The sequence below is a fragment of the Trypanosoma cruzi genome, genomic scaffold, assembly GCF_000209065.1.
Source record: "Trypanosoma cruzi strain CL Brener 1047053517171 genomic scaffold, whole genome shotgun sequence".
Taxonomy (NCBI): Eukaryota; Euglenozoa; class Kinetoplastea; order Trypanosomatida; family Trypanosomatidae; genus Trypanosoma; species Trypanosoma cruzi.
In genome coordinates, this window is record NW_001849568.1 from 285,371 (window position 1) to 296,229 (window position 10,859).

A 10,859-nucleotide genomic window follows, 5' to 3' on the forward strand; every position below is an offset into this window, starting at 1 on the left:
ATTTTTTGTTTTATAAACATATATATATATATATATATAGAGAGAGAGAGAGTGAGTGAGTGAGAGGGAGTGTGTGTGCGTTTTTTTGGTTTTGAGTGGGCAACTGGATAGAAAAGGGGGAGGGGGAAAAAAAGCAAAGAATTTGAGAATACAAGACCTTAATGTTACCGTTTCTACAGCGCCATTGGGAGGCCGGATTGGAAGGCCCTCTTATCGAGGAAATGATCAGCAGTGCCTTCAGCGACTTTGCCCCTTACGCAGGCGCAGAGCAACAGCAGCTGCGGTTTGTCCGCCGACAGATGGATGGCACAACGTCGTCCTTTATGTACGATGACGAGGGGGATTGGGCTGTGAATGTTGAAAATCGAAACATTGGCGCCGTGGCATTTTCAACGAGAAGAGAGGTCTTGTGTGACTTGCGTGCACGGGTTCCATTGCGATTAGGTTCCGTGGAGAATGATAACCATAACGACAAGCCAGGTGGCAATGCTGACCGGACGGAAATTTCTCACGCAGTCTCTTCTCAAACAAGAGACAGTCAACGTCGTTTTATCTCCTCCGCTGTGCTGCCGTCTCGCGGTCGGCCCGGCACGATTGGTGTGTTGGAGGTATTATTTTCGCCCGCTGTAGAGCGATATGGCATTGGGTTGCGCGCTGGTCCCTTCTCGTTGCGCACCACAACGGGTCCGGCTCGAAGCGAGGAAAAAGAAAGCCCTAACAGCACACAGACGGACACGGCTCGTCGCACGCCAATTTTTATTGATGGCTCGTGGTGTGTGCCAGTGGGGCCTATGTTACCTGATTTCCTTGCCACGGCGCTCCCATCGTCGTTGCATCTTTCTGTTGCCCTGCAGCACCCAATGGGCAGTGCGGAGGGCGATACTTTAGCATCGTTGTGTTTTCACAGTAAACCGCACGAGCGTTATGAGGACACTTTTCATTTCCTTGTGGTGCAGACCCTCATTTCAAGCAACCGGCTGTCGCATTCTGCAAATGAAATAGCAAGGAGTCGAAGTACACTCTTTTCAGGCGATGTGAGCTGGCGGGATTTGGGTACATTGATTGGGGTAAGTAAGTCGTTTGGAAACGGTCTTTTCCGTCTGAGTGCCTCCTCGATGATGCACGATGGCGAAATGGACTATGAGGCCGCGATGATGTTGGACGCAACGCCCGCCTTTGCCAATCAGACACAGTTTAAAGTTGGGATTAATAAGGTTGGTTGTATTGGCATCGGTATTGCCACAAAAATTTTTGAGGGTCTCCAGCTGACGCTAGGCGTACATCACTTGCGCAGGTCCGGCACGCGATTTGGACTTGAGATAGCAATTTAGGCGTGTTTGTTTCCGGTTTTGTTTTGTTTTCTTTTATTGTGTGCAGGTTTTTTTTTTATTTATTTATTTGAAAAGGGTGAGGAAGAGAGGGGGGGATTTCTTCAACTCGTTTCACCAATCATTTTTGACCTTTCGGTTTGAAAAAGGGGGTGTCGTTTATTGCAGGCGTCGTTTTATTCATAGAGAGATATGGGATAGAAGGGGCGGATGTGTTGTTGTTGTTGTTGTTGTTGTTGTTGTTGTCCCCGCATGCATCCTTGTGTCTCTTTTTGCGTGTCCGTGACGCGGTGGTGGGTAAGGTGTGTGAGATGTGTCATTGTCGTCTTTTGTTGGTTGTGGGGGATGTCATGTATTCTGGCTTTTCTTCTTTGCGTTTCTTTTTTTTCTTTTTTTTCCCCGTCTATTTGTCACGCGTACATGTCCGTTGAGGGGGAAAGGGGTGAATTGTTCTCTCTCTCTCTCTCTCTCTCTGAGCACTCACACTCACACGCCACCATCTTCTGTGAGGAACTCATGAAAAGCACGAACGGAGCGTCTTCCAATAAGCCCGGGGCAGACATGCAACAGAAAAATACGCCCGAGAAGCCAAAGAGGGAGGCGAGCGGCAGCCGAAAAGGTGCCTCCCCGCCATTGTCCGTTATTTTTGTAATGCTTCAAATTGTTTTTTGTGTCAGTGGTATTTATGTTTGTTTTGGCCTTTGGTCCATTAAACAGGAGCGCGTCGTAACGAAGCCATACCGTGCGGTAAGGGCGGATGGAGAACATGCCGAAATGGCGAAGCTGTCCACTGTCTTTGTACTTGGACTTGTTCAGGCCATTGCTGGGACGCTCGTTGGGGCTTTGCTGTTGCTTGTAGAAAAAATGTATTCCATGTATGTTGCGCACTCGGCGGGGACGGGATCGGTAGGAAAGATGTCCAAAGCGGGGCGCCTTGCCGCATTCCGCATGACGGCAGTAATGGGGTTTACGAACGCGTTCGGATCCAGTTTGAGCTATGCGGCGATGCGACGTCTGCCGTATCCCGTTGTGCTTGCCACGAAAATGTCAAAGATGGTTCCTGTCATGTTGGTTGGTTTTTTTTGGCACGGCACGCGTTATTCTTTCAGTAAATGTGCAGCTTGCGCCATAACCACAGGTGGTGTATTTTGTTTTTATTTGCTGGGGGAGAAGCATTCTCGGCACGAGGAGACACAGCAGCATGATGGCGCGGCGCTAAGCTCTTGGTTGGGATTTTTACTGCTGTTTTTTAGCCTACTCACGGATGGATTTACGAATTCCACGCAGGATGTACTCGTCAAGCGGCTGGGATGGGGGGGCAATCGGCTTATGTTTTATACCAATCTTGCGACCGGCACGTGGCTGTTGCTCGTGCTCCTTGCATTGGAGGCACTACACCCACTGGCTGTTGTGATCCTCGAGGCGGAGGAGCTGACAAGCACGGCTCTCTCCAGTACCTCGGCGATCGCCTCCGCCCTTTTATCCCTCGACACCGGCCTCCGCTGGTATCTTCGCGAGGTCGCCCCGCTGAAGGATCTCTCGCGCACATGGCACTTCTTCCAACGCTACCCGGAGGCCCTAAAGGATGTTTTGGAGATGAGTTTCCTAAACGCGACCGGGCAGGTTTTTATCTTCCGCGTCATCTCATTTTTTGGTTCCCTGACACTGACCGCCATAACGCTGCTGCGCAAGTCCGGGAGCGTGTTGCTGTCTGTTGTGGTCCACGGCCACCAGGTGGCGATTGGGCAGTGGATAGCACTCCTCGTGGCATTCGCAGGGGTCGTGTGGGAGGCTCTCATGCATGTGCGGAAGGCCCCTTCAGCGCGGCGGTCTTCCCCCGGGGCGGGGAATAAAAAGCCCGCGGGGAGTCATGGCAAGGAGGAAAGCGACATGCCTGCACCGGCATCTGCTACGCAGGGGAACACCACACGGAGAAGAGGTCGCGAGAAGAATGCAAAGGCAGAGGCGTGATAGGCAACACACGGGGAGAAGGTAACGCGAGAGGGGCGGTGGCGTAGGAGGAATGAACGATAAATTTAAAAAAGGAGAAAAAAAAAAAGGATCAACAATTTAACGGAAGATCAAAAAAAGGAAAAAAGAAAAATAAAAAGAAAAAATAATAATAACGAACAGGAAAAAATGAATGGAAAGTGTCAGGCCACAGTTTTGCCGCGCCTCCGCAATGCCTCCACACCCACCGAGGAGTCAACTGTTGTGCGGGTTGATTTTCTGGCCGCCCAAAGAGGTGTGCCTGTTGTGGGCGTGGAGTGCTCTTGCGGTGCCAGCGTGAAGATATCGACTGTGAATTTAACTGCTTTTGTGGCACCTTCTTTCTTTTTTTCTTTTTTCCTTTTTTTTTTTGCATGTGTTTCCTTGTTGTTCTTTTTGCTGTCGTTGTATTTGTTTTTTGTTTTTGTTTTGTTTGTTTTTTGATTCTTTCTTTTTTTTTTTTTTTTTTTTTTTTTGCTGTTGTTGTTTATTTCATTTCCTTCTCCTTTTCTCTCATTAAAGGCACCATCAGCTATGCTGGTGTATCGTGCCGGTTGCATTGTGTGCTATCAATGGTCGTGCAATTGCCCGTAACTCACTCACCCAATCAGCGCGTCATGTAGGAAGGGGGAGAGGGGCCGTCCGGATTTTTGTTTTTGTTTTTGTTTTTGCCTCTTCGTATGCTTCATTGCCCGCAGAAGGGAGGGGCGAAAAGGAAGAGGCACACACGCACGTACCATTTCTTTAATTGCTGCAATGTACCGCCGTATTCCACCTGTATTGGTCATTTGGAGCATGGGCATGATGGCTGCACCATTTGCCGCTGCCATTGCCTTGTGGGGGATGTCTGGTCTGTTCTTTCATTTTTTTGTTTTTGTTTTTATTTTTATTTTTCCTGCCTCCCGCGAAGCTGAGCCGGAAGCACACACACACACATATATACACATAAAGCAAAAGACAAAGATCTCTGTGGGAAAACGGATCGGTTCTTTTGGAAGAAAGGTGCCGCTGCGACGAAATAATTTCCCCGCTGTGGGCGTGCCGTTTCCTTTCCGTTTCATTCCTTCCCTGCCGTCTGCTGTTGTTGTTGTTGTTGTTTTCGTCCGCGAAAGGGTTGCGAAATGGTGGGTGCGCCCTCTTCGCTGACGTTTGCGGAGAAGATGCAGCGGTTGTTGCAGCATCGTGCCGAGCGGCAGCCTCTCCCGGAAGGTTACATGCGTTGCCCGCTGAATCCGGTGCATCAGGTCCCCATCGCCGCCATTGTGACGCACCTGGAACGAGCACACCAGCAGGACGCATTGGCCCTCTCACCCAGCGCCATGTATGGCAGTGGGACGCACAGACGCCGCCGCGAGTTTCTTGAGAAGCAGTTTCACCGCCACAATAGGGCTGATCACCGACAACCGCAGTCGGGCCGCCACCATCATAAGCGCGGGCGTCATCGCCGTTCAAGGCGGTCGTCGCGCGACTCCAGTAGCTCTTCCGCCTCATCGCAGAACTCGTTGCCGCAGGTTAACAGCCATAGATCGCGACGGCGGTACCGATCCGAGAACCAGGAGTCACACGTCAGAAACAGTGGTCCCCCCGCGGCCAATTACAATGGAGTGGGAGCCACATCGCTACCACCGCATTTGTCGGCTGCTTCTGCTGCACAGTGTGGATCGTATCATCCAGCGGTGGCAGCTGTACCGTCACCCGCCCCTCCGACACGGGCGTTAATGGGGCGGTACTCTATTGGATTCTCTATCGACAAGCGGTCCCTCATGGAATACTTGCTTCAGTTTGGTTCCGTCCTGCGGTGTGATGTCCAGCCACGGAGTGCAACCTTCACGGTGTTGTACGATACATTGGAGGCAGCGTCAAGGTGTTTCACGCAAAGTTACCCATCCGTCATCATCGATGGTGTTGCCGTGGAGTTATGCCCAACGGCAGGTGAAGCAGAAGTGGCAGCCGCGCCAGACACGGGAATGGCAGTCTCTGGGATTTCTCCTGTGGCTCCCATGTATTCAAGAGAGTGTCATGTTACACCACCGTTATCAACCGAATCGACATCACAACATCCATGCACCCTCTCTTGGGCACAAGACGCACCACCTGTCATCACGGTTGCTGGGAAGCCTGTTGGTGTGGCGATGTCGAGCAATGTTGACGACTGCACCAAAATCAACACCATCAGAGGAAGGAATAGCAAGATTGAACCACCCAAGTGTGTTTTTATCGCCACACTGAAGAAAAGTGAGGACGGGGACAAAAAGAAGGCGGACGAACGACATATTTGGGAGGAGTTTGCGCGCTTTGGTGATGTTTCCAACATTTTGTTGGTGGGGCCCCGCGTTGTGGTGGAGTACGCGTCCCATGACGGCGTTGAAAAGATTACTCAAGCCCTGCAGAAAGGCCAAGAGGTCTTCACATGCTGCACTCCTCTGCAATAAATGTGGCCTGGCGGGGAGATAACAAGCGTGCTTGTTTTTGTTTTTTCGTTTCTTTGTTGTTGTTGTTTTTAAAGAAAGAAAGAAAGAAAGAAGCAGGAAGGGAGGGGAAAAAAAAAAAAAAAAAGAAAATGTATTCCTCGCTTATTTAGTTGCATTTTCCATTTTCCTCTTTTCTTTTTTCTTTATATATATATATATTTTTTTTCTGTGCATGCACACGTACATACATACGGTAAGTACGGCTACATGGATGAATATTCGGAAGGAGAAGGAAGAGAGGAATGGAGCGCGTAAATTCATTGGCAAATAAGTAGTTCCTCACCTGCAACGGTTTTACGCATGTGCGCGTTTCTTTCATTATTGTTTTTATTATCCCCCATCTCATTTCCACATCCCTCTTTTGCTTCTATCACTCGCCTATTTTTTCTTTCTTGTCGGGATGGGAAGGCGAACTCACACAAACACACAAAACATTTATTGTGAGAAAGAAGGAGAAGGAAGAAAAAGGTACAGTTTTTTTTTGTTGTTTTTTGTTTTTTGTTTTTTATTGTTTTTGGCAGCTTGGGCCTTCCGTTGGTAAAGACAACAAGACCGGTAATAAGACGTTGTGCCCCCCCCTCCCCCCCCCCGCGGTTTACATTGAAAAGGAAGACCCAACGTAAACGGAACTTTATACCTGCGGTCGGTGCACAACCGGTAAAGAAGCGAGTTAAAAGGAATTATTATATTTTTTTTTTTTTTTTTCAAAGAGAAACACGAAAAAAAGGAGGGGGGGAAACGAGAAAAAGGGAAAGGAAAGGTGGAAGCAACAAGCCGAAGGTAAAGGAGGAAAACACATTTGCATCACCATTACACGAGAGGGTTTGTGTTATTATTTATTTCTCATGCGGGATTCAGTTGATGCCAGTGAGATCAAGGCACTCCTGCAGGAGTTGGAAGGCGTCGTCGGTACTCCCACCACAAATAAAGGAGAAAATGAAAGGCCCTTTTCTCCAAAAAAGCGGGGTTCAAGCAACGTGGATGTTGCGGTCTCCCGCTACGCTGGTCATCTTGGGCAATCAAAGTTCTCCACGTATGCGAACACAACAAACGACAGTCGACGTGCGGTGGTCCCCCTGTGGGAGCGTCTCCCCCCAATGAACACAGTGGATATCACTGGAGATGCCTCATGCCCTGTAAAGAGTCCGGTCACGGCTTCCCAGAAGACATTTCTTCGCCCTAAACTTGTTGGAGGTGTGGTGGGCGCTTCACTTCAACGAATGCCATTGGAAGGAAAAGTAAACAACGCGAGCCCCCTAAAAAACGATGAACAAGGGCTTCAACAAACAAAGTTGACGTCGCAGAAACAGATACAGGAGGAGGAAAAAGAGCCGCCCACAACGTCATTCTCGAAGGAACCGGTAGCGCAAGGCGAAGGCGAAGACAGAGAAAGAGAAGTGAATTTTTTACCCATCATGTGCGCCAGGTACATAAACCCTGCAGGCATCACCCCTCGCGCCCGTTGGGGGCACACACTGACCCCAATGCAAGGCCAAAAGCTGCTTCTCTTTGGTGGAATGGAAATCGAGGAAGGTGAAACTGCGTCTCTCTTTGAGTATGACACGCACCATATTTCATGGGATCCCGTGTGTGTGTCCGGCGGTGTCACTCCCACGCCTCGAACGAACCACGCGGCGTGTGCTTCTGGAGGAAGATGGCTGTACATTAGTGGGGGGACAACAGACCGTGGGACGCGTGTCCTTGGCGATCTTTACTGCTACGATATCTTCACCCAGGAGTGGACGTGTCTTTGGGAGTACGGGGGGTCTTCGACTCGGAGCAAGCACGAGCCGACACCTCGTTTTGGTCACTCGATGGTGTCGTGGGAGGATCGTTTGTACATTTTTGGTGGAAAAACGCCAAAGCGTGATCAAGGGGATTCACAAAGTACACAACACGTGACAGTGGCTTCTACGGATGTTTACGTGTTTTCATTGACCAGCCGCAAATGGAAGAGGCGAATCCACGCGGGGAAAACCATGGGGGTGAATGGCGACGGGAAAAACATTTTAAACAACAGAAAAACCGAGGAAACCCCACTACCCGCCGCATCATCTGTGACACAGTTAACAAATGTGTTTTCAGAACGGCCTGCAAATCGTTTCTTTCATGCGGCCTGTGCCCTCGGTGACTGCATGTATATTAATGGAGGAACGGGCGACGGTGGGGTCATTTTGAGCGACACTTGGTTTCTGGATCTTAGAAAACAGCACTGGGTCTTGCTTCACAATGGCAGGACTGCAGACTCCTTTCCTAGGGAAAAACATCATCTCTTTGCATGTGGAGAAGCTTTGTTGGTGGTTGGTGGATGTAGTGCGAGTAGTCAAAGTACACGTATCACGCTAAAGTACCATAATTTTGTCGCTGTGTTGCCTTTTGAGGGTAACGACTCGCCATGTTGGATCCCTGTGGCAATGGGAAATGTCTCCATTGTGGCCCCCAATAGGAAATCATTTGGTGCTGCCTTTGCTGGTGGATTTGTACATGTTTTTGGAGGGGTATCTGGTAGCGAGCCCGCGTCAAACTCAATGGTACGCTTCCTTGCTGCGGATGGATACTTTGAAACAGACTCACGTTCGTGGGCAAAATCGAACGCAGACGCTCTCACCTCCATGATGCGCCACATACGCGAGGCCAGTATCTCTACCATGTTTGACACTTACGCCATACCGCGCAGCTGGGATGGGGAAACAGGAATTGATACGTTGAGTAATCGGCCGTATGGTGTGCATCGTGGTTTCCTGCAGCAACGTGCACCTAAATTTTGGGAAGATCTCAAGCGTTGTCGCATGGAACATGTAAAGCCGGCTGGAACCGGCAGCGCGATGCCCTCGCTTGATTTGACGGATCCCTTAAAAGAAGCATTCACACCATCGCCAGTTTTCCCAACAACAGGGGGAGTGGCGACAACATCGACGGCGGCGGGTGAAACACATCCGAGTCATGCTGTTGCGTATTTTACGGAGGGAAATTCGAGAATTCAGGGACTTTCGGTATCGTTGTCTGCGGAACAGTTGCAGTGTTTGCTGGATTATATTTACTGGGGAGACGTGCGACACCGTATTCTCTTGGAGCAGGAAGAGGAAGAGTATACGAAGGACGCAAATGTCTCTGGGCAAGGAGACGCCATGCAGGAGGAGGCGAAAGTTTTGCAGGCCTTACGACACGCGGCAGATGTATATGAGTTACATCCACTCATGGATATCTGCGATGCATTGCTCGCACGTAGTCGTAAGAAACTTAAGCAGGCTCATGAACGAAGTACAAGGCAATTACAGGCGGACCTCTTATCCCTTCTAGAGAGTTCCAATTCTGCAACCGCAACGGTTTTGTTTGTTGATCCTCATACCAAACAAAAGAGCGTTTATTCTCTTCATCCATTTATTCTTATGGCCGCGAGCTCGTTCTTTAACGACCTTCTAAGACCTTTGGTGAGTGGAGAAAAAACAACTTTTCAGGTGGGTCCTGTCGCTGCCAAAATGAGAAGCGCTGGTCGTGGCTCTTCTCAGACGCGGCGAGATATTCTGGTAGGACCTGTGTCTGTGCCCTATTTGGCCGTTAAACCGCTATTGCGTTTTTTATATACTCAAATGCTCACTGTACCGCGTGAAGCGGTGTTTGCGACCCTGTTGGGGTCCCATTTATTGGACGTTGCGCCGCTTCAGGCGTATTGTGAGTCCATATTGGCGCGGGAGGAAGTGAACTACGATACGGCGGGGCATTTTTACTCCTTGGGGAGGAAGTACCATGCACCACTCCTGCAGGAAACCGCCCTCCTTACTGCCGTACTGGGGTATGCAGAGGTGTGCCGATCGCCGGCCTACAAGGCGCTGAGTGAAAAGGAGGCTCGCGAAATCGATGCAGTGGCACATGAACTCGGTGCCACGTCATGGATTGCCCCACCGCAGACCGTGAGTGAAGTGAAGCCAGCTGCGGTGTACCAACTTCGATGGAATGCATCATCGCCGTTAAGCAAATGATACATATATATATATATATATATATATATATATATATGCCTCCCCATGGTACGGACAGCAGTGCCAACATGAGGGATACTGCCTGTGTGTTTTTTTGTTTGTTTGTTTTTCCTTTTTTTTTTTTTTTGTGTGTGTATGTGATCCCTTTTTTTCCCTCGTTTATTTTTGCTTCGCTGGGAGGTATGGGGAGAGTGGGTGGGAAGGAGAGGAACAAACAGTGGTGGGTGAAGGAAATGGTCTGCAGAGAAGCCCACCATTTGGTTGATTTCGTGTTGCTTTTCTCTTTCCCCTTTCTTTTCCTGTCTATTTGTCGTGTGGCGAAGAAGCAAAACAAACACACAGAAGCAGAAGATGCAAAGAGTCTCGCGTCCGCTGTGGCTCTCCAGCGGCATCAACTCCGGTCGTCTACGACTTGCCGAGCAGTTTGCGACTATGCAAGGATGGCAAGCAGGAGAAGACGTTTCCTTCGATGCATACGTCAAGGAGAAGCGACTGAAGGAGCGCTACGAGGCTTTTGATCAGCGGGTGGAGCGAGGATATGCGGCCGCAGCAAAGTTGCATAGGGCTGAGATACAGAATGCAGTGAAAAGGCGGTTAAAATCCACCGGAACGAAGTTTACTGCCGCAACACTGCGGGAAATGAAAGTCGCTCTGGAGGAGCGTATGGCCTGGCTACGTGACGTGTGGACGCAGATTGATGCAGACTACCGCAGTGGCGACACGGCCCGACAGGAGACCGCCGCGCGGGAGATATCGGCTGCTCTGAGGGGAGAACCAAGCGACTACATGCGGTGGGTGTATGACAAGAAGCGAGAGCTTCGATTCGCAGGTCCAATCAAACGTGGTGAAATGCAGGGCGAGCTGCAGAGCGCAGAGCTGCCGGATGTCTCGGACGAGGAGGTGAATCGCTATCATGCCTTGAGGCTGAACATGATGGAGGTGGAGTACAACGTGAAGAGCAAGTATGGTTTGGCAGGTCAGCAGCACTGGGCGGAGCTGCAGGCAACAAAAGATGATGAGTACGTGAAGAAACTGGATGACGCTGCGGAGGTCTACAAGCAACTTCTCGATCAGAATGCACGCCTAGATGA

At 50.0% G+C, this 10,859-nt stretch overlaps 5 protein-coding genes across 5 annotated transcripts, besides 15 other annotated features; all 5 read left to right on the top strand.

The window, feature by feature from the left end:
• Positions 1-10,859: part of a sequence feature (heterozygous, non-Esmeraldo-like haplotype) that runs on past the window's edge.
• Positions 12-39: a microsatellite.
• On the top strand, positions 162-1,331 carry Tc00.1047053511817.270 (hypothetical protein, conserved; the record flags this gene model as incomplete). Its single annotated transcript, XM_814278.1, has 1 exon — positions 162-1,331. One exon carries the CDS (start codon positions 162-164, stop codon positions 1,329-1,331), a length of 1,170 nt encoding a protein of 389 aa, XP_819371.1.
• Positions 1,337-1,400: a sequence feature (T-rich).
• Positions 1,542-1,574: a microsatellite.
• Tc00.1047053511817.280 (hypothetical protein, conserved) lies at positions 1,674-3,299 on the top strand (the record flags this gene model as incomplete). Its single annotated transcript, XM_814279.1, has 1 exon — positions 1,674-3,299. The coding sequence occupies one exon, from the start codon at positions 1,674-1,676 to the stop codon at positions 3,297-3,299; it is 1,626 nt and encodes a 541-aa protein (XP_819372.1).
• Positions 1,780-1,802: a microsatellite.
• Positions 3,412-3,445: a microsatellite.
• Positions 3,656-3,793: a sequence feature (T-rich).
• Positions 3,965-3,988: a microsatellite.
• Positions 4,183-4,211: a microsatellite.
• Positions 4,439-5,749, top strand: Tc00.1047053511817.300 (hypothetical protein, conserved; the record flags this gene model as incomplete). Its single annotated transcript, XM_814280.1, has 1 exon — positions 4,439-5,749. The coding sequence occupies one exon, from the start codon at positions 4,439-4,441 to the stop codon at positions 5,747-5,749; it is 1,311 nt and encodes a 436-aa protein (XP_819373.1).
• Positions 5,820-5,877: a sequence feature (GA-rich).
• Positions 5,931-5,954: a sequence feature (AT_rich).
• Positions 6,263-6,304: a microsatellite.
• Positions 6,467-6,493: a sequence feature (AT_rich).
• Tc00.1047053511817.310 (hypothetical protein, conserved) lies at positions 6,634-9,768 on the top strand (the record flags this gene model as incomplete). Its single annotated transcript, XM_814281.1, has 1 exon — positions 6,634-9,768. One exon carries the CDS (start codon positions 6,634-6,636, stop codon positions 9,766-9,768), a length of 3,135 nt encoding a protein of 1,044 aa, XP_819374.1.
• Positions 9,768-9,805: a microsatellite.
• Positions 9,858-9,895: a microsatellite.
• On the top strand, positions 10,120-10,859 carry Tc00.1047053511817.319 (hypothetical protein, conserved; the record flags this gene model as incomplete). Its single annotated transcript, XM_814283.1, has 1 exon — positions 10,120-10,859. A coding segment is annotated over one exon (740 nt), but the record flags the coding sequence as incomplete, so codon positions are not given.